Consider the following 22,776-nt stretch of genomic DNA (forward strand, 5'->3'; position numbering starts at 1 on the left):
AAGAAATTCGTGGTTGTGATGTCCTGTACTGATGGTCCTGGATTCGTTCCAGGAGCAGGAAAGAGGAACCTGGGAGTGCTGATCACCTCTATGCACAGAGTGTTATCACTGTTTTCTGTTCCCAAGTACTCATTTGTGTGTACTTTCCTGTATTTTCTTCATTCTGTTTACTCCAGTGTCTGACAAAAGATGAAGGAAGCCTGCTAGACTGGCAGGCTTCGAAATCCTGTGTCGCTGCCAGGAGGAGATGCACTGGATTTGTGGGGATGCCAAGCAGGGAGGCAGGGCTGATGCGTGTCCTAGACACTGTGGTCAGAGTTCCCAGTGGAGGTGCAGGGACAGGAGAAAGCAGCCTCTGAAGGAGACAGTTGTTTCCTGGCAACTGTCAACAAGGCCAGAAATGGCTGGGGTTCGCAGTGGATCATGAGGTTGAACTTTAACTGTTAAAGAACTTGGTTAGCAAAAACATACCTCGCTTTTGAGGTCTAGTTTGTGTGTGTAATAAATTGAAGGCCCTTGTCTTTTCTTTTTATTTCATAGTTTTCTGTTTGCAAAAATTGTAAGAAGATAATGAGCAATTTTCCAGTGAAAGAGCATTTTGGATTTTCTGCATGTGATAGTAAAATGCAGGGATTTTCTTTGTTCATGGTGGAAATAATGCATCTAGAATAGACATGTGTATATTAACATGAAAACATGTACACGGTTATAAAATCACATGGATAAAGTTATATCTAGTTATTCATAGAAAATAAACTATGTTCATGTATAAATATATGTGCCTTATTTCAATTGGCATCTGTTATAAACTTTTTTCTTAGAATTCTTATGTATGTATATATAATTTTTCTTATTATTCTTATATTTAAGAAATATAATTTACTTGTAATTCTTATATGATTGCATTATAGAATTAGTTTACCAATTAATATGACTTTTTCTTATTATGAAAATAAATTACCATTATAATTGCTAATGCCATTAATAAAGCCCAGATAAATACTGTTATTCTCAATATTAAGTTGTCACATTGATATTTCTTTAAATTTTTTTATTTTTAAAATTTTATTTTTCAATTACAGTTTATATTCAATATTATTTTGTATTAGTTTCAGGTGTATAGCATAGTAGTTAGATAATTACATAGTTTACACTGTGTTCTCAGTATTTCTGGTGTTCACCTGGCATCATACATAGTAGTTACAATATTATTGACTGCATTCTCCATGCTCTACATTACATCCCTGTGACTGATTTGTAACCACCACTTTGTACTTCTCAGCCCCTTCACCGTTTTCACCTGTTCCCCCAACCTCTCTCCCATCTGGCAACCGGCAGTCTGTTCTCTGCGTCTATGAGTCTATTTCTGTTTTGTTTATTTGTTTTTCTCTTCATTTACATGTTTTTCTACATGTAAGTGAAATCATATGGCTTTTGTCTTTCTCTGACTTATTTTCCTTACCTTCTAGGTTCATCCATGTTGTCACAAATGATAAGATTTCACTACTTTTTATGGCTGAGTAACATTCCATTGTCTTTATATACCAGAGCTTTTTAAGTCACTTGCCTGCTGATGGGTAGTTGGGCTTCTTCAGATCTTGGCTATTGTAAATAACACTGCAATGAGCATAGAGGTGCATATATTCTTTTGAAGTAGCGTTTTGGGTTTCTTCCGATATAGTTCCAGAAGTGGAATCCTGGTTCACAAGGCAGTTCCATTTGTCATTTTTTTTGAGGACCCTCCATACTGTTTTCCACAGTGGCTGCACCAGTCTGCATTCCCACCAGTGGAGATGAGGGTTTCCTTTTCTCCACATCCTCCCCAACAGTTGTTTGTTGATTTATTGATGACAGCCGTTCTGACCTGCATGCAGTGATGCTGTGGTTTTGGTTTTTAAAACCAGGTGGGGCAAAGAGGACTGAGGCGGCTCTGTTGGCTGACAGAGCATGGAGCCACAGCAGCCAGCCTAAGACAGGTGTCGGAGAGACGAGCCGAGAGAAGGCAGGTGACATGGGAACAGATGAAGGCCCAGGAATGAATAGCTGAGTCTGAAGCTGAGGGAGCTGAGCCAAGGGGGAGTGGGTAGGGATGTGGGGTGGTGAGGTGAGCGCCTTCAGGGCCTCGAGATTGTGCCGCAGGGTGTGGGGGAGCTGGCATTGATGGTAGCCCTGCAGGAAGGGGGTTATGTTTGTGGGGCTCCAGGGACCAGTGGCTCAGCACGGGGCTCCTCCTCCTTCCTCACCCTTCACTGGCAGACCGTGCAAAGTGGAGAGGGAGGGGAGAGTCTCAGCACCTGTCAAGTACAGATTTTAATACATACGAGGCAAAGTTGATTTGAAAGTTATGGGAGGAGGTATGGCAGATTGGTTCTTGTTTTGATCTTTTGTACCCTTCTTCCAAAAATAAAGTGGCTTTCAAAAATACATGTAATACTTTAAGATAAATATGAGAATATTAGTGATAGGGACAATACTATTAGGAAAAATAATGGATGTCCCGTGACATTACAAGAGGTAGGTCACAAACTTGCCTTTCAGATGTCTAGCACGCAGAGGGAAGAAGCAAACAGAAGTGGTGGTATGCTCTACTGTGTCCATCAATTTAAAAAAGAAAAACTCAGTCACTTAGCCATTTAAGACATTGTAAAATATTGAGCAGTGTCCATGACAGTACCCTTTCATGAATAAAACAGATTTATTAGGTCTGCTCGTGTCATTAAAAGCAGTGTCTCCAGGGAATGAAGCAATGTGATCCCGGTAACCAGCTGTGTGGCACCTGCCTTAACTGAGGGACAGATTTTTTTATCTAGCACAGGAGTCAAATACCTAAACATCTCTAGGGTCCCGCAACATGAATAAATATATGAATGGGGCTGGGCAGAAGCCTGGATGACCGGGGAGTACACGATGCACCAAAAAGACACTTGGATTTACATTTCGTAACAGAAACCATCAACTGGCGCAGTAAGACACGCTGCAGACACCCCACTGGAACTCTGGTCTAGGGGAGTGTGTGGACATCTTCTGTGAAATCTTTCTTAAAAATTATCTCTCTCCATTGAGCTTTTGGGAGGTATTGAGTGTTGGTGAGGTAAGGGTTGCATTCTCTGACAGGTACCTGGTCTGCAGATGACCCATGTTGCCAGTTAGTCATGCAGCCATATGTCTTACCTGTTGGACAGCCTGGGGAGGAGGTAAAGTCATTCATCTTTTTAGCTGAGGCCAGCAGGAAGCAGATATAAGGGGAAGGGTCCAACTCCACTGTGGCCTTTGGTGTCCAGGCACCGTTGTGGGCCGGCTGAGGAGAAGAAGCTGGCCACTGTTTTGGGGATGCTGTGCTGTGACTTAAGCGATAAACGGGGATCACGTGTAAAAATATGATTTAGGAGTTTTGATTATGGCCACAGTGTGAATATTTGTGCTGGCAAAGGGGAGGATGTTGACAAGGGCAATAAATCAAGCTCTGTAGTGTTTCAGAAGAGTGAAGGGAAGTGCTTTCAAATTGGAACATAGTGCTGAAGGATGACATGGGTCTTTTCTGGAATCTTTAAAAATGGGACATTTTAACATGGTCTGGACAGTTTCTCTGCAGTTATATATATGCACACGTACGTGCACATACACTCAACCTGGAGCTCTTCTCCCATCTCAAGAGACTGTGCTGTGGTTCTGAGAGCCCCTGGGCCTACCCGTCCTTCAGGGTGAGTGAACGCAGTACATGCAGTGCTGGGGTGTGGTGCAGTCCTCCGTGACCCAGCAGGCTCCGGGTCCTGCTGGGGCAAGAGGAAGTGCAGCCTGCTAATTTGTTTCCTAGTACTGTGTGAGCCCATTACATGCCAATTGAATTATGCAAATTTCAAGTAATGACATAAATAATATTAATAGAAACTTCACGTTATGTGCAAAGTTTCAACGAACATATTTCCCCAAATTATGCATTAGGCCATCTCATAATTTCAAAGCCAGCAGGTCAACTGAAGATAAAAATGCTTCATTGCCCAGTGGCATCGCCTTTTCTTTTCTTTTCTTTTCAAGATTGTATTTATTTATTTTTAGAGAGGGAAGGGAGGAAGAAAGAGAGAGAGACACCTACACACACACACACACACACACACAGACATTAGTGTTGGGTTGCTGGGGGGTCATGGCCTGCATGCAACCCAGGCATGTACCCTGACTGGGAATCGAACCTGCAACACTTTGGTTTGCAGCCCGAGCTCAATTCACTGAGCTACGCCAGCCAGGGCTGCATCACCTTTTCTTATTAAGAAAAACCTGCTACCCCTTGGCAATATTATGTGAACTCTTGGTTTGTTTTTTTTTTTTTTAGAACTTCCAGGATTTTTGTGAAATTTGTGGTATTATTTTAAATATAACTGTTACAGTTTAGATCGTTACTAAAGCTTTCAAAATATCCAAGCATGCTAATACTGGTGCTGAAAACATCTTGAAAATCAGTAACTTTGGAACAGAAGTGTGACCAAACAGTACGATGTGCCGTGCTGTCCATCTGTGAGGTGCAGCTGAGAAACACTGGAGCTGATGCTGATGATGTCCGCATCGGTGAAGCAGCAACACAGCACTGACTGCAGGTGTTTGTGTCCTCAGGCTGCCTTCCCTGCGCTCTACCCCCCGGGCTGTGGGGTGATCACTCTGAGTTATGTGCGTTCTTCAGGAACGTGTCCCATGAATGAGATGCAGCCATGCTTTATGAATTCCTGCTACCTAGGCTTAGGAAAGATCGTTTAGGTTGAAAACTATATAGGGCAATATACTTATTTGTCTGACATTGAGTTAGAACACCTTTAAAGGGTTAGAAGAAGAGAATTTTGCTTCTGTTTATTTAAAACTTGTCGGTAAATATTTAGGAAATTATTTTGTGCTTGCTTGTTGTGGGGAAGAAATGTATTTCTTGCACCTGTTTGTGTGGCGATAGGATGATCACTTTCCTGTTGTAGCTTTGCTCTAAATGCATTCAGAGTCACTTGGTTTTCACATCAAGTACAGTCACACCTTGGTACTTGTTGGATGCAGTACTTGTCAAACCCTGCACTTGTTGCATTTGGATGAGAAAAAAACGTTTCAGCACTGTGCTTGATGAGGACTCGTTATATTTGCTAGAATTTGCATGAGTCGGTTTCGGCACACCTCACGAGTTCTGGAACGAATTAAAGATGAATACTGAGGTACCACTGCATTGTAATATAAAGTGCTAAGGCTTCGAATAATTGCTTATATCTAAATGGTGCTTATTATATGTCAGGCACTGTTCGAATGGCCTTAATTCTTTTAATTCTCATGGCAACCCTTTGAGGTGTAGGTACTGCTCTTTCTGCCACTTTACAGGTAAGGCAACAAAAACACAGGGAGCTTAAGTGACTTGGCAAACTCTGAAAACTAGTAAGTTGCAGAGCTGTGCGTCAAATCTAGGCTGGCTGGCTGCAGAGTCTGTGTCCTCAGTCTCCATGCTCTCAGGCCTCTCAGGAAGCTGGAGGTGAAGCCCCTTGCCCCTTCAGACTCTGAAGGGAACTTGCTCGGCAAACAAAGGGTGTGTTCCCATGTAAGAGGAACTACTGTATGGTGGAGGTCCATGTAAAAGTTGTTCAGAACCCCTGATATTTGCATTTGGTAATTGGGTGCCAAAGGAGAATGGCGTAGGTTATGGCAAGCTTGAGGCAGTGAGGGCCTGCCCCAAAGAGAGTCCAGGGTTGAATCTAGATCTGTGGAGAGCTAATCTGGAGCTGAGCACTCGAGCTGTGCTCTGCAGGGGTTCAGCCTTCCCCTCTTCTCCTCCCTCCAGCACTGCATCACCTAGAGGGCTGAGCCTCACTGGGCCACACTTTCCTTCAACAAGACATCTATTAAACGCTAAAAGGAGTTTCACAGTAATGGGACCAGGTCCCTGCCTCATCCCATCTCACCACCAAAGTCCCCACATGCTTGTGATGCTTACAGCTATTTTAAGAGGGGAGAAAACATGTAATTTCACAGGGAAAAAAGGCTGAAGATGGCACTGTCTGGTTTATGGGGCACCTGCTGGGGTGAATGCGTTTGTCCAGGGGTTTGGGTTTGTTGGGTAGTCAGTGTAAATGATCACTGTCACCTCCATAGGTGGAGCTCGGAGACCTGAGAGTGGGGGGTGAGATACAGGATGTGATCTGGGGAGAGTGACGGGCTTTTCCTTGGTGACCTCAGTCTAGTTATCCTGTTGTCTGGACTTAAAACCAGTTGAAATTGTTGCCCAGCAGGAGGTGAGGCCTGACTGTTTTCACTTGGGCAGAGAGGAACAGCAGCGGAGACTGGATGTTTGATGATGATGCTGCACACATAGGCACTGTGGATGGCTTATATACGTTTTTGCAACAATGCTGCCTCTCTCTGCGTAAGGGAACATGGCCCCCATATCCCTAGTTAAGCCATCATGGCTTAGGCTAAAGTCCCAAGGGATATGTGTGACACAGGCCCTTGTTGAACATGTGATCCCTCCCCCAGCCCCTCACCCCCCACTTCCCCATTAAAGGTTTAGTTGTATCTCATCAACATGGATTCCATTTATACCATCGTGGTACGGCTATTCTTAAGAGCTAGGTGTTTTATAAATTTTGAGACAACTTTCAGGAGGCAATCAAATGTTTCTGTGTGTAATACTGCTGATTTCTTATAGGTGTCACTTTGAATGTCACCAGTGCTGTTTCTTAGAGTTACAAAGTCTTTTCCTATATGTTTTGGTTAACTGTAAGACTTAGGAAATTTTAAAAAGAGACATAGCATTATTCATTTATTCACTTACTTTCTAAACACCCATTGTGTGTCTAAAACATTAGATAGGAACAGTAGGAAACATGTTGGAGCAGTTTGCATTAGTCGGGGAGCCAGTCGCACAGGGAGGGAGAGGGCTGTGGTGAGGGCGGCCCTGCAGAGTCTTTGTGCGGCTTCACAGTCGCAGCGTGCTTCCGTACGCAGCAGTGGGCAGGGGTAGGCGTGCCGCTGTGAGTGCGTGAAACACAAAGTTCATTCTTGGATTATTTTTTATTAGTGACTATTGTTTATATAACAACTGTAGAACTACCTTGGCCTTTGTATTTGAAGTGTGAGAGCAAGTTCTTTTTCACCCTCACTTTGCAACTGAGGGAACCACTCCATGTCAAACAGCTAGTTGGCATAACTGGCACCTTTTTTTAAAAAGATATTTGCTTATTTATTTATTTCAATATGTTATTGTTTATGCTATTACAGTTGTCCCAGTTTTTCCCCTTTGCCTTCCTCCACCCAGTGCATACCCCACTTCCAAACTCAGTCCCCACACTGTTATCCATGTCCATGGGTATTCATATATGTTCTTTTTTGAGAGGGGAGGGAGGAAGAGAGGGAGAGAAACATTAGTGTACAAGGGAAACATTGATTGGTTGAGTCTCATACACCTCCTACCCAGGACCTGGCCTGCAACCCAGGCATGTGCCCTGACTGGGAATCGAACCAGACACCTTTTGGTTTAGGGGATGACGCCCAACCCACTGAGCCACAACAGTCGGGGCAGAATTGGCACCTTTTAGATGCCTTTCCAGTGTGGACATTGGGAGGGGGAGGGATAGCAGTCAAGACGTAAGTTTGAACTAAGCCTTGAAGGAAATCATGCCTTGGAGTGTAGAGGCCAGGCTGTGTGGGATTGGGAAGCCTTGTCAGAGGTCCTCCACCGTTCCCAGGGCCCGCCCTGTTACTCACCTGCTCCGGGAGCCTTGCCCTCAGGCTGGAGGTGTGCTTGGGGGAAGTGTCTGCTGCACATACTTGGTATCAAGCAAGCACTCAGCCTTGTGTTCTTCCTGAGGCCCAGCCACGCGGCCACATCAAAGCGGCTGTGACGTAAACAGGCGGGCTGGGCAGGTTGCAGGGGGAGCTCCTTATTGCTGAGTCTCAGGGTAGAGAGCAGGGCTGTGAATGTCAGCAGTGTGCAGGATGAGAAACACTAGTCTCACCTGGCACTCCTGGGACAATTAGAGTCTTCTGTTCTCACAGCTGTCCCAGCTGCCCTGACGGAATCCTCTCCTGACTTGTCTTCTGTTGAATTTTCAGTGTATTCCTTATCGAGCTCTGTAGGGGACCCTTCTCCAGCCTCTTAGTGTCGCTTCCCAGGGTTTTTTCCCACTCTTTACATTTCTTTTGGGCCAGCTCATCAGTCCAGGGGTTTAATCCCCATATCGTATACATGGGCGCATGACTCCACACCTGTACTGACAGCCCCAGCTCTGTTGCGCTCCAGCCACATCTTTCTCTTCCTCAGTGGTGCACAGGCTCTGCCAGTGCAGCAGATTCAAAGAGGGCCGGTCTGAAGTCTCCCTCCAAACCTGTCCCTGCAGTCCATCGGCATCTGCCCACCCGCAACACTGAGAATCATCATCTGCTGCTGCTGCTGCTGTTGCAGCCCAGGCGCTTGTCATTTTACGCCTGAATTTCTGGAGCCCCCTCCCCCTGCCGCTGGCCTCCCTGCTTCCAACCGCCTGTCCCACACTGCCACCAGGGAGAGATTTCTAAAACAACTCAGACCGAGGGGCTCTGTGGCTCATAGTCCTCCTTTAGCTTCTCAGCCACAGCAGATGAAGTGTAAACTGAGCGTGGCACGTGGAACCTTTGTGATCAGGCCTGCCGGGTCCCCTCTGGGAGTGGTGCTGGTCTCCACTCGGGCCTTCTGAAAACAGTGTGGTCGCCGAGGTGACGGGGATCCAGCGGAATTCCAATTTCCGGACTTCCTGTTGACCACTTTTTAAAATATTTTTTTTCTGTTATGAGTTCTACTTTGTGTCACCATGTTTCTCTTTTCTGGGAATCTGCTGGGCCTCACAAACATCCGTGGGCTTGTGGTCAGGTCAGGGAGCAAGATCCTGGTGTTCCCACTCTCTGTCTTGATTGCTTTGGAGAATTCCCATGTTCAAGTCCATGACCTGGCAGCGTAAGTCTGTTGGAGCAACAATTAGTTTGTCCACACACCCCTGCCACGAGGTGCCAGGCCATTCTGGAAGGGATTGGGGGTGAGACCAGTCTGTTCTCTAGTTCCTCTGTGGTATTCAGGATAACCTAAACCCCATGGTTGAGGGCTTGGAAGGCCCTTTGGGAGCTACCATGTGAACTTGTTGGTTAAGTAGCTTCATCATATTATTTTCCTAGTCCACTGGAGTGATTTGTCTTTAAAAGAACCCTGGACCTGCCTGTCATTATCCACGTCTCAGGAAAGCCCCGTACTACCCTGCTGCCAGTGCTGACATACAGCCATTTCTGCTGTGAAGGATTTGGACTTTTTGAAGCTTATTGGTGTGTTTTTCAGCAGATAACAAATATCAGACCATAAATTCCCTTGGCACAACACCATCCCGGGAGAAAATGGTAAATGTTGTCTAATCATGCCTGGTGTCATTCCAGTGGTGGAAATCTGGACATCAGAAAAAGCGTACTTGTGGTGTGAGTGGGCCCATGTAGGATGGTAGCTTTGCTGTCTGACTTGGTGTCAGCCGAGTCCTGTGTCCTGGGTGCTGAGTGTCTCTCCTTTTGTGTTTCTCCTCAGAAGCCCCTTGTGCCACGCCCCTGATCTGCAGCTTCGGGAGGCCGGTGGACCTGGAGAAGGACGACTACCAGAAGGTGCTGTGCAACAACGAGCACTGCCCCTACAGCACCTGGATGCACCTGCAGTGCTTCTACGAGTGGGAGAGCAGCATCCTGGTCCAGTTCAACTGCATCGGCCGGGCTCGCAGCTGGAACGAGAAGCAGTGCCGCCAGAACATGTGGACCAAGAAAGGCTACGACCTGGCCTTCCGCTTCTGCTCCTGCCGTTGTGGACAGGGCCACTTAAAGAAGGACACAGACTGGTACCAGGTGAAGCGGATGCAGGATGAGAAGAAGAAGAAGTCAGGGTCAGAGAAGAACACAGGGAGACCCCCTGGCGAGGCGGTGGAGGAAGCAAAGAAGTGCAGGCCCCCCAACAAGCCCCAGAAAGGCCTGAACCATGACCTCCCCCGCCGGCATTCCATGGACCGCCAGAACTCCCAGGAGAAGGCCGTTGGCACTGGGGCCTACGGGGGCCGCTCCCCTTGTGGTTCCCCTGGCCAGTCCCCGCCAACTGGCTACTCCATCCTCTCCCCTGCCCACTTCAGCGGCCCCCGCTCCTCCAGATACCTTGGGGAATTCTTAAAGAACGCCATCCATCTTGAGCCCCACAAAAAGGCCATGGCTGGGGGCCACGTGTTCCGAAACGCCCACTTTGATTACAGTTCGGCTGGTTTATCCATTCACCGGGGCAGCCACTTTGACACGCCCGTACAGTTCCTGCGGCGGCTGGACCTCTCGGAGCTCCTCACTCACATCCCCAGGCATAAGTTGAACACTTTCCACGTGCGGATGGAAGACGATGCCCAGATGGGCCAGGGCGAGGATCTGCGCAAGTTCATTCTTGCGGCCCTCAGTGCCAGCCACAGAAATGTTGTAAACTGTGCCCTGTGCCACCGGGCGCTCCCCGTGTTCGAACAGTTCCCACTGGTGGATGGGACTCTGTTCTTAAGCCCATCGAGACACGATGAGATCGAATACGATGTTCCTTGTCACCTTCAAGGTACAGGTGTTAATTCACCTTGCCTGCTTTCTGTTTGTTAAGAGCTGGAAAGCAAACCCGATGGGACTCCTCTGTTCTGGCTCAGTTTTAACTGATGGTGCTTTTTTGTTCCAGTCAGGTGCAAAGTACCATTGGAATAGTTGAGCTTTGCCCAGTGAGGGGGTGAAGATGGTAGGAGCCTGCTTTGCCCTGATGGCACTGTACCAGTAGTACAGTTGTCCTGGTGGGCAGTTGTATGTGTTTGTTCTACTCTACTTACAAGGGAGGGTTCCTGTGTATAGCTTTTCATAATTGGGAGGAAATTTGGAGAAGGAATTGTATGAAAATGTTACTCACTGTAAAATAGCTGCCTTTGAAACCTGGGTTCATGTGCCCAGCAAGCTATGTATTCCCTTTGATCTGCGTAAGCGTATGAGAGGAGGGGTCAGGGAGGGACAAGGTGTTTTTAGATTATTTGAATTAATCTCTTGACATGTATGGAATATGAGCCTTTCTTGATAACAACAAACGGGAAATGGAGGGCTATTGAGAACTCAGTGTGTTACCTTGGTGTGGCGAGGGGCGGGAGCTTATTAATGCTGTGGATGCCGTACACAGACTCAGTGACATTTCAACCGTGAGTTGAATGACAGAGGGTGAGCACTCTGTCAGTGCATGTGACTCTGTTGAATTTATGCAAAGATGGGATGCATGTCGTATCTTTTTAACTTTCAAAGTGCGCTTAAAAAAAAAAGCCTGCAGTGAAAATGATACATCCCCACCTATCTTCTTCCCACCAACCCTTGCTATCTCAGTTCCCAGAGACACTTTTAAATCTTAACCTGATTCTTTAGGTTTTTACCACCATAATTTTAAAACTGCTGTCTTCATTCTCTGATTTTAGATATTACTGACTGACTTTTAAGGTGGATGACTATGCTTTCATGCATCTTTCCTTTTCTCTCAGGATACGACAATTCTTGGATTTTTTTTTTTTTTTTTTTTTTTTTTACTATTTGTGTGGAAATGTTTAGTGGTGAACCAAGAGGTGAAGGCACATATATTTCCTGTATAGAGTACAGCATATTCTAGGACACCTTTTGTTTTTATTGAAGTTAATAATTGCTTCACGTTTCGTTTGCTTTGCCTTTTTCGAATCTTTGGTTGGTGGTTCTCACTCTGAAGCAGCAATACAAACTGCCTCTGAGAAACATTTCCACAGACCTATCCCATTTGAAGACTTTCTTTCCTAGAAATTTCCCTCACGGAAACCTTTCATCTTCCCCCGCCTGTTGGCCCCAGTGCACTCGGTTCCTGCTGTGCTGCACAGTTGTCCTTCTGGGAGTTTCTTCAGTTCTTTTTCTTTCCTGCAGCGTCCTAGGCCCCCGCGTTTTCTTTTTCCTTGATTGGTTCCCTGAACTTGTTCAGTGCTCCCTAGGAGCTTTCTGAGGACGGGGGCATGTAAGTAGGTGTTTTAAGACTTAGAAAGTCTGAGGATGTCTTGAGTCTGCCATCACACGTGGTCACTGTTTGGATGAGTCTGGTTGCCAAGTTACAGTTATTTTCCCCTTAGAGCGTCTAAGGCATTTCTTCACTGTCTCCTGTCTCCTGGTGTTGTTACTAAGACGTCTGCTGTTATTCCTGCTCCTTCATCCCCCTGTGTCTCTTTCTCCCCAGTGTTCTGAAACCACCCGGATACAGGTCTTCATTATTATTTTGTTCATTCATTGTACAGTGTGCTTTCTTGGCTTTTGGCTTTGTAAACTTACGGTTTTAAGTTTAGGGAAATTTACTTTTGGTTTTTATTATATATGTTGGCCCCATTGTTTATCTCTTTATTTTAATTCTGCTCTCTGGAAGATTTTCTTGACTTTATATTCCAGTCTCTTTACCTAAAGATTTTGTTCTCATATTTATAATTTCCAAGAGCTCTTTTTAATAATGTCCTATTCTTGTGTGTTTCATGGATGCAATTTCTTCTCTTTCTCGGCAGGGAAAGAGAGCTGAAATGGCAGGAGTGGTCTTACTCATTTTTCAGTGTTTCCCCTCATTCCCCGTGTCTTGTTTAGCCTTTGTTACCAGGCACACCACTCTACAACGTAGTGGCTTAGAGCGGTGAAGGTTTGTAATTCCTTGCAGCTCTCTGGATTGACTGGGTGGGACGGCCTCTCTCTCTCGCCTGGCATGGGCCAGTGAGTTGGCCTCACGAGCCCCCGCTAGAATTGCTCGTCCTGGGTCTCTCTTTCTGTCACCTCCCAGGCAGGCCCGGGCTTCACGTGTCATTCTCAGGACACTGTTCAGGAGGCTGAGTCTCTCCCGTGGACTCCTTCAGGTCCAAGAGACAGGCTTGGACCTGAGTAACATCACTTCTGTCACATTTTGTTCCTCAAAGTAAGTTTAAGACGAGCCCGGACTCAGGGGATGATTGAGAAGACTCTGCTTCTTGATGGAGAACTTATGTAGAATGTGTGGTTGCTTGTGTACTACCCCGCTGTCTCCCTCTCAGCACCCCTTCCCACTCCCCTCTGTGCCGGATGTCCAGTTTGAGAGGTAAATTGTTCACCCTTCCTCCATTAGTTTCTTTTTTTAAAGTAGATTTTATTTATTTATTTTTAGAGAGAGGGGAAGGGAGGGAGAAAGAGAGGGAGAGAAACATCGATCAGTTACCTCTCTCACAGCCCCAACTGGGGACCTGGCCCGCAACCCAGGCACGTGTCCTGGCCAAGAATCCGACCGGCAACCTCTCGGTCCCCAGGCTGGCGCTCAGTCCACTGAGCCACACCAGCCGGGGCCATCCAGTTTCTGATCTCATATTCTGTCCGCTTCAGGTTTGAGGGACCTCTTAGTTTCATGGAACGTGGAGTTTGTGTTTTGTTTTTTTTTTCTTGTGCTTTGTGCTATTTGGGGATAATTTTAGAGAGTGGTAAGTTGAAATACCTTTAGTTCACCATTTTTAGACGTAAATGTTCTTTATGAAGATACTTGAGGGCACAAGGGTAGAGGGTAGGTGAGAATAGTGTTGTTCTTTTTATATTCATGAATGCACACTTTTTTTTTCCTTCATTTAACCCACTCATCAACCAGTGAAACTTACAGATTTCATGTGCTGGGTATTATCAGTCCTTGCCTTTCATTAGCTTAGAATTTAGGATGTGTGATGCTTTATAAAAATGTAGCTAACTCCCAGGCATACGGCCCTAGTGCCACCAGGCGACCCTGTGACACCTGGATACTATATGCAGTAGGGGTCCTATGATTTCCCAGGAGGAAGGGGCCACTCGGGCTGGGCAGTCAGAGGCAGCCTGAAGGCACATATTTAGGTCGAGGTTCTAGCCACACCAGGTGTGTGTTAGTAAGAGGAAAGGGGACAGTGTGCAAGGGAAGAGTAGTTTAAAAAGTTGGGAGATAGAGAACTGTCGAGAACCTGTGGTTGAGCAGAGGTTCTAGTGTGGAGAAGGAGTAGGGCAGATGGAGAGCAGGTTGTAGGTGCACTTCCAAGCCATGATAAAGAGCTTTGCCAAGTTCTTTATGGGGCCTCGGCATGTGCCAGGGTTTTTATTGTCACGTCTCCGACAGGCCCATGCAACCCTTTTTATGTAGCAAGCTAGTGTAGACCACTTCTTCCGTCACAGAGGCCTTAGAGCATGTTCAGCTCGGATAGAAAAGGCCGCCTTCCGAGCCACAGACTCCAGGCTGTGGTTGCTTACGTGCTGCTGAAATAGCTTCTCGCTTCCAGGGCGGGCCCGGGTGGACTCTCACTCCCTTGCCGTTCCCTGTACCCTCACTGCCGGCCCCAGCCTCCTGCTCCAGCCTCTGTCCTCTGGCTCTTCCTCTGATAAGATGTTTGTGTTTGATTTTAATGATTTATTAACATTGATCTACTTAGGTTTTTATTGTACTCTGTTCCCACTTGGAACCACAGGTGTCTGTTCTTTCAGTATCTGCTTTTTGTTTGATCTCACAACCCTAGAGCTCAGAAACTTAAACCTCTCTGTATTTAAGACAATGTATAATAGCGACTGAGACAAATCTAGAGACTCAGTCCACACCAGGAGTTGCCGTGAGTTTGTCTGGAGGTTAGCAGCGAGGCAGGTGAGACTTGAAGCCTCTCTCAGTTTCACTTCCTTCTACCTGACGTGGGAATAACAAAAATACCTCCTTTATAGTGTCGCTGTGCGGCTTAAGGGAAGCGCTTCACGTAGCCTCAGAGCACAGTGCCAGACCCTCGGTGAGCCCTCAGTACATGTTCTGTCGGCTTCATCAGGTGGTGATGGCACCCGACCTCTGTGTCTCTTCCTGCCCTGACACTTCCTAGCAGCTGCCTGGGCGTCGGAATATTTGGGAATTGTGGTGAGTAAATCCAGAAGGGAGACTGGAAATAAAGTGTTTTCTGGATTCTTGAATTGACATCCTGAAATGTCCCCGGGCCACTGTGAGTGGGCATGGTGGGTAAGGCCTCTTCGTTGTCAGTGTCCTAGGGCAGAGGTGGACCTATTGCAAGAAGCTCTTGTCACCCTTCTGTTTTTGACAGTAATGGCCCCCAAGGTTAGATAGTCTTTGGCTGTTAACATGCCCCTCCATTCATCCAACACACAGTTACAGAGTGCTTTTCACATTGCAGACACAGTGCTAGACTCTGAGCCTACAAGGGTGAGTAGCCCCCGTCCTCGAAGAGGGAGAGAACGTGCTGTAGAAGGTGTCTCTGAAGTACTGCATGCCCCTCTCCAGTGTGAGGAGCATGCTGGTCCTAAGCACTGAGAGGAGAAGGGCTGTGGTCTGGCTGATGGCCACGAGCAGCCTGTTTTGAATAGGAAGCCACGCGGGGGTGTGTGTGCTCCTGATAGTAGTTTTTAGCAGAGTGCAGCTTCCTGCTCCCCGCCTGGAGAGCAGCAGTGTTGCCGTTCCGCACTGTCCAGGCAGATCTGAACACCTGACTCCTCTGTGATGTGAACCCTAACCTTCCCATACAGGCCGGGTGGCATTTTTTCCTTAGGTGTTGGCAAATAATGGAGGAATGGGAATACGACTTCTAAGAGCCCAGTAAATAAGACATTAAACTCCTTTTGAAATGCCACTTACAAGTGAGATATAATTCTGGTTTCTACATTAGACGTCATGATGGCTGAGCAATTTTCAAGACAAGGGCAATTAACATAGTACTTTGGGCTGTGGTATAACTCTGGGCTACCGATACTAGGACAGATTTCTGGCTTTATCACGGGTCTTGTTAATAGGTGAGAGATCCCATGGATACAGGCCAGGGTTGCTGGTTCAGCCTCTGTGTGCCACATGTAGGCTTCTGAGCAGAAGGTCCTACAGAGTCACAGGCTGTTTTGAGCACCCGAAGCTTGGTCATTTGAGTTTGGACATCCAAATTTTAGACCTGGCAGCACTTTCTGGGAAAGGGAGTTAAAGCACTATTTAATAAGATTGAACTTGAAGTATGTTTCATTGATAATAGTTGCAACTTATCATTATTCTAAAAGGACAATTTGGGGATATGTGATACCTGTTTTGCTCTTTGTATTATCCAAATGATAAAATGTGTGTTTACAATTGATGGATGAGCCAATTTTTAATCTCCTTTGGAGACAAAGGGTGATTGCCTCGACAGCCACTCTCAACACTGTGTCTTCTGTGCACAGGGAGGCTCATGCACCTGTATGCTGTGTGCGTGGACTGCCTGGAAGGGGTTCACAAGATCATCTGCATCAAGTGTAAGTCTCGATGGGACGGCAGCTGGCACCAGCTGGGCACCATGTACACCTACGACATCCTGGCCGCCTCTCCATGCTGTCAGGTTGGTATTGGCCCCACAGAAGGAGCAGGGGGTGATGTCAGGCTTCTTTGAACCCCAGGCGAATGTAGAGGAGTTAGAATGAGCATTGCAGTTGGGGTAGGGGAGGCGGAGGGCGTGGGGAAGGGGCTTTAGTAGTGAGTGTTCATGAGACCCCCCTCCACAGTCCGCTAGTGGTGGTTGATCGACTACAGTGTGGTGCAGCTGTTCCTGGAATACTATGCAGTCATGAAAAGGGATGTTGTAGGAATATTTCTAGTAAAAAATATGATTATAAGTGGCATATACTTAGATTATAAATGCTTCCATTTGTAAAAACTGAACATGAAAAGGGATCTGGTAACCAGTTATCAGGTGGTTTCTGGATGTGGGATGCTGAGTGGTTCTTTAGTTTTCTCTTTGCTTACTTTTGTTTTCTAATGTTTTATATGGTTAACATATATCTATTTCTAATCAGCAAAAGTTATTACTTAGAAGGAGGCAGAAAGCTTCACTTTCTTTAGTAGACGAGATTTCCTTTTGGTTTCCTTCCTGTTGGACAGTATAGTTACCCAGGAATTGCCCATCTTGCACGGTGTTTGAGGCTGATGTGAAAGATTTGCAACCCTCAAAGCACTGCTGGGAGCAGGCACTGAGCACTGCTAAGAGAGCATCTGAAATCCAGCTGTCACCAGGAAAAGGGGGAAATATTAACATGCAAGTTAAAGAAGTTCATAGAAACACAGGAGATGACAGAACCCTTGGACGTGCATTGGTTTACTCATATTTTCAAATGCTTGGGAAAAGCAGGCACTTGTCATGCAATTCCTTGATCCTATGGATAAGAGAAAGATTTTCCTTTGCTCTTCAGTAGCCAAGACTGGCTTTTAATAAAGTGATGAACACTTCCTTGATGTACTACATAGTTTAGCATCTTTGGCATTACGGTTTGATTTTTGTAAAGAGGATATCCTTACTATTCACAGTTTATTCAGAAGATACCCAGTGTTGGTTGAATTAAAATGTTGGCAGAGTTGGTATTTCAGCTATACTTTGTCTGTAATAGTGATCTTAAAAGTGAAATATAGCCATGACAGACCTAAATGGCCATCCATAGCCTGTCATTGGATTCCAGATAGGACTGACCACTTGTACACTATTCTAATACATGGGCCACATTTCCATCTTAAAACTTGGCCTTGGAAATGAGATATCATAGTCTTTTAGTTACTCACTGTAGCATTTTATAATACTGTGCTTTAATGCCAGCCCATGAGGTGAGACAAACAAAAGGAAGTGGCTTTTCTCTCTTCACACACACTCCAGGAAGGTTGTCTTTTAGAGAAACAAGGAAATGAAAGAATGTTGGGGTCTGTAACTCTAGACTGTTAGTACTTGGAAGGACCTGGGTGATATCGTCCAAACTCCTTGTTTTGCACATACAGTGGAGGCTTAGAAAGTTAGAACGTTTTACATGAATGTGTCAGAGCCACAGCTGAAACCTGTGACTCCCAGGCTGGTGTTTGTTCTGGTTCAGCATGGAAGGCAGTGGGATTGTCTCCTTACCTTGGAGAGAAGAGCTTGGGGCACCCTGTCACGCCCAACCTGCTGGCACTTACTGTATCTGTCCTCCTTAACAGTTTAAGCCCTGACTTTTATTTTCTCAACAGAAATGGAAAACACGCTTGATTGTTGTTTGGCTTTAAAAATATTCGTTAACTATATTTATTGTGAAGGTACACATGTTAGACTCGACTAAGGGATGGAGCCAAGTCTTCCAATAGAACTTGAAGCCAGAAGTAGGCAATGATTAGTTATAGAAAGGTATAACAAATTAAAGATAGATGTTTGCTCAGAATCTCACTTTCAATGTTGTTCGAAGAGATCCTAGTCAGTTACAAGGGAGGTCATCTCAGGTCACAGACTGGTAGGCTAGGAGTGAGGGCTCTGGAATAAGCTGTTGGGCTGGAATCTCACTCAGCCCTTCTACTCACTGATAGTGTGGTCTTGAGCACGTTACTTTTTCCCTGTGTGCCCGAGTTTCATCCTCTACAACTGCACATACTACTACTCACTGCACAGGAGTGTTTTGAGGGCAAACGAGGTTATACTTTTCTGTTACATTTTTGGAATGAATCCAAATTGAGAATCCGTTGTATTTATTATTTCTGGTTACTCACAGAAGGCCTGTTGGTGCAGTCCTCTCCTGTCGTGCCCTTAAAGAGAGGCCTGGGCATGAATCAAGATGCTCTGTGCTAGAGGGTTCCAGAACCTCCCGGTGCATGAAGCTTTGCTCCCTGGACTGTTCATTTTGCTTGAGCATTTTAGGGAAATTTTATTTTTACACAAAGAACACATAAATATAGTGAGGGGTAGAATGAAAAATGTATGCAAGTTTTTAAAATAAAGTTAAATCTTCAAAGTTTATACAGGTTTGCTGGGGGGAGTCAGCCTCAACCACTTTTTGAAATCTGGAGGGAAAGTATGTCGTGTTGTTAAGGGGACTTCAGTGGAGAAATTTAGGGCAGTGCAAGTGTACCTTCTCTCCCTGCGAGTAGAAGCTAGTAGCAGTGCTCCATATGGGGGGAGAAATCAGGAGTTAACCTTCAGGCTAGTGATGAATACTGGACCCTACATCTTAATGCACGCCCTGTGCTTTGCTACCCTGTGTTGGTAATAAAAGGGTGCTTTACTAAGCTCTGGATCAGTTTCCCAGCTCTGACGACCTTGCATTTGGGCTCTGATGACTTGGGCAGTGCTGGGAGGCGGAGCGTGTGATGGCTTCCTGTGCATGTCTCCCCACAGGCGCGGCTGAACTGCAAGCACTGCGGGAAGCCCGTGATCGACGTGCGGATCGGGATGCAGTACTTCTCCGAGTACAGCAACGTCCAGCAGTGTCCACACTGTGGGAACCTGGACTACCATTTTGTGAAGCCATTTTCCTCCTTTAAAGTTCTCGAAGCTTATTGATGAAAGCTTTGCTTTGGTAATAGCTATTTTGTTGATATTACTTTATTACATATCTTTTCTAGGCAAACGTTCTGTGACGTTAACTTCTTTTCTAATGTAAAGGAGGGCTCCTTTGTGTGTGTGCGCGCCCCACTAAAATGGGGGTGCCCTTGCTCTCTCCTGACTCGGGAGGGTTTGTCTGTGGTCGTGACCAGAGCCCAGGGAGGGGTCCTCTGAGTTCCGGGTATTGATTCACCACCACAGAGAGTCTCTCATGCAGCTCTCAAGGTGAGGAGGAGGGGCGGGTGAATTTAGGAAAGGGATTATGTGGTTGTAAACTAAGAGCCTCGTGGGAGCTGGGAGCACACTCATTACAAGGTAACTGTTTTAAAGACCTGCGTTTAGACCTTCTCTGGGCCTTGGGAAGATGTGGCATGTGAGAGTGAGTGTGTGCCCTGGAGTCAGTCCACCTTGGCTCTGTCTCTGCAGCGCACCTTGACGTGCGGTGCACACTTATCAACGGAGTGTTTGGAGGTGAATGCGAGTGCTTTTCCATCGCTGTTGTGATTTAATAGTTTTCATACTGAAAATGATGTCTAAATTATGAGACATATGAAAGCTACTGGTATTGCAAGTATTTTTAGGTAAGCTGACCTAAAACAGAGAATATACTAAATGAGTTGGGGAATGATGCACGCCAATTCAAGAGGGCAAAAGGCAGGAACTGTGGTGTGAATTTGGTCCCATTAGCCCCTAAGGAGAATCCATGAATAACATGGTTTGGGTGGCCCCGATTCCGACAGGTTGCACTGTCGAAGTGCCATTCACGTCAGACCCTTGTTACAGGTAAATCTCACGGCCAGCTCTCACTGGGGAGTTTGAGAACCACCATGGCCACACTTAACGTCCCCAAATTTCATAAGCTACCTTGTACCTGCTTAATGCTGAGTTTCCAAAATCAAAGATTTGACCGTAGGAAGGAAAGGAAAAAAATTACTTGTGAGAGTATGAGGAAAATAATTTTAATATTTGTTTTAAGTGTATTTCATTTTGGAAAATCACTGATGTTAAAATAGATCATTCAGAAGGTCTCTGTGATACCTTACCATTGGGGAGAAAAGATCATAATTTATACTTAACTCCTCAGAGCTTGGGCTTTCCAGAGTACAGTTTCTGTTCATTAGCTCTGAGTGATTTAAATAGACATACATTCTACACCCTTATAGAATTGAAATTGGAGTATCAGTGCTCAAAAAGGAATTTGATAATTTTAAAGATGATATACATACATGCTAAATGAATGCTTAAAATAATCATTATTTTATGGGAAGCCAGCTATGGAGTTATGTGAACATTTATGTTACTTACTTGGTTTATACCATTTTCCCCCCTCAGAAAAATAGTTACTTTTCCTCCCAGAAGTGTTTAGGCATTAATGCAAGTTGAGCTTCAGTTCTACATGAAATATTTGATGTTTTGTTTGAAACAACACAGCCTTAAAAAGAACCAATATAGTAATATTCTTCATCTTTCAGTTTGGCATCTAGTTCGGTGTTTGATCTGAAAAATATTTCACAGTAGGGGAAATGCTCAATGCCAGTAAGAAGCAGAGAACTGTTACTGGTCTGATAGTACTTGATGCAGCCGGGAGAGGTCTGTGGGCCGTGACCCTTGCACAATTGTCTTTAATATGCAAGCTGTAATTGTGAGTTCACTGTTTCCCTGTGGATTCTCTGATGTACTCAGTACGAAAGCTTTTCTTGTCTTCCGAGCACCATTTGCATTTTTCTTCTGAATTTAAAATGAATAGTAAACTGTTTGTAATGCTGTTCTTTTAACCCACCTACATTTCTGTAGAGAAACCTGCTTGTATTGTTGTTCTCAGGCTTCAAGTTTGTGTATAGATCGCACTCAGCAGGCTCCTCATTCTAAAGTGGCTGTGAGTGTAGTGTCCGATGCGTTCATTAGTTTTCTCCTTTCATTGTTTCCAAGTCCCTAAAAAATAAGTAAGATGAGGTTTCACTGTAATTAGGTAAAATTCGCTTTTGGCCTTTATTTTGGTGATAAGGTTAGGGTTCTGTTGATGCTGCATTATGTGAAAGGAGAGGCAGAGGTATCGTACCTAAGAATATCTTTGCCTGGAAGGCAAAGCATTCTTTTATGGAATATTTGGTTGATTTGAGAATAAAATATAATTGATTATGCTATAATATAAAGAATAAAACTTGTTTCGGAAATCTGCTGACTTTAATATTTTCCCCATGCTTCCTCAAAGTACTTTGCTCTGCGTACCTTGATGGAAATTGGAATATGTCAAAAAAAGATGATTATTTTTCTTGTGGTTTGAATATTAAGAGATATCAGTCACCTAAGAGATCCATTTTCTGGTTTTCTGATGAATAGTGTTCAATAATATGAACTACTCATAAGTGACTTAAAATATCAAAGCTATTTTCTATCTATTCTTATTTTATCATTTATTTTTAAGAGTTATATACCTTGAACAAATAAAATCATCTGCATTGGTTTAGTGAGAAGACGCTTTCTGATGGTCTCACCAACTTTCTTCAGGCCAACTCAGTTCTCCATTGTCTTGTGGCGTCTGCCGCAGTTAAGGTCCTGGGTTTATACCTTAGCAGATGGACATTGGCCACGGAGTTGGGAGTTGGGGCCAGTTGTCCCATTCTACGTAAGAAGGAGCTTTCCTCAGTCTTGATTTTGTAGTTTTTGTAAAAGAAGTTCATTTTCAGAATAAAAAGTATTTTCCTATCTGGGGCAAATTAATTCATCAGAAAAGAATATTTTTAGGTGTTTAAATCCTAAAACTAACAGACCACCAGAACTAACCTGCCGAAATCTTTCACTTTGTCCTATAAGACCAGTGCTTAACATACAGACTGCTCTCCTGCGCCGGGGTCAGTGGCTGCCCTTCGCTCTCCCCTTAGTCTCACGGTGGCAGCTGTCCAGGAATTTCAGCTGGAGGCTCGGGGGGCAGTGCCGGGAAAGGGCTCTTGTTCAGTGTTTCGGTTCCTCTGACTGGATGCTGCCTAACCAGCTCGTCTCCGTGTCCTGTTGACTTTAGTATTATTCCAGGTCATTGAAAGAAAACATAATAGATGGGCATTTTTAAAACCAGCTCAAACTATGTCTTTGTCAGTAAAGATTTCTTGTCAAGATATCTTGGATTGCACTTTTGTGGAGAGAAGACAGTGTAAATAGTTAAGGAATGTTGATAAAATTGACACATTTGGTTATGGAATTGTGTGTGATGTTAGAAGGTTTCTGTTTGTGAACTGTATGTAATAAAAATAATAAAATTTCAAAAACTAGCCTTGTACTTTCTCTTCAGTGTGGCATTTTATTTTATGAACTTGGAGTTGTTGACAGGAATCGTACTGGAGAAGACTCTGAGGTTTTGTTCACTATTCAGGTAACCATTTCAAAGTCGCTACTTCAGTTAATAAAAACGATGAACTTC

The 22,776-nt window shown here is 45.0% G+C and overlaps 1 protein-coding gene across 2 annotated transcripts in view; it reads left to right on the plus strand.

Annotated features, from left to right (window-relative positions):
* The window catches only part of HECA (hdc homolog, cell cycle regulator), a 42,858-nt gene extending 20,083 nt beyond the window's left edge, over positions 1-22,775 (plus strand). For both annotated transcript variants that reach the window (XM_028510481.2, XM_036024787.1), the window contains exons 2-4: positions 9,554-10,594; positions 16,219-16,373; positions 19,155-22,775. In XM_028510481.2, coding sequence (XP_028366282.1) covers positions 9,554-10,594; positions 16,219-16,373; positions 19,155-19,319 — 1,361 coding nt within the window. In that variant the 3' untranslated portion in view covers positions 19,320-22,775. The remainder of the gene's footprint in view (positions 1-9,553; positions 10,595-16,218; positions 16,374-19,154) is intronic.
* The last annotated feature ends 1 nt before the right edge of the window (position 22,776 follows it).

Source organism: Phyllostomus discolor, chromosome 4 (assembly GCF_004126475.2).
Source record: "Phyllostomus discolor isolate MPI-MPIP mPhyDis1 chromosome 4, mPhyDis1.pri.v3, whole genome shotgun sequence".
Classification (NCBI taxonomy): domain Eukaryota; kingdom Metazoa; phylum Chordata; class Mammalia; order Chiroptera; family Phyllostomidae; genus Phyllostomus; species Phyllostomus discolor.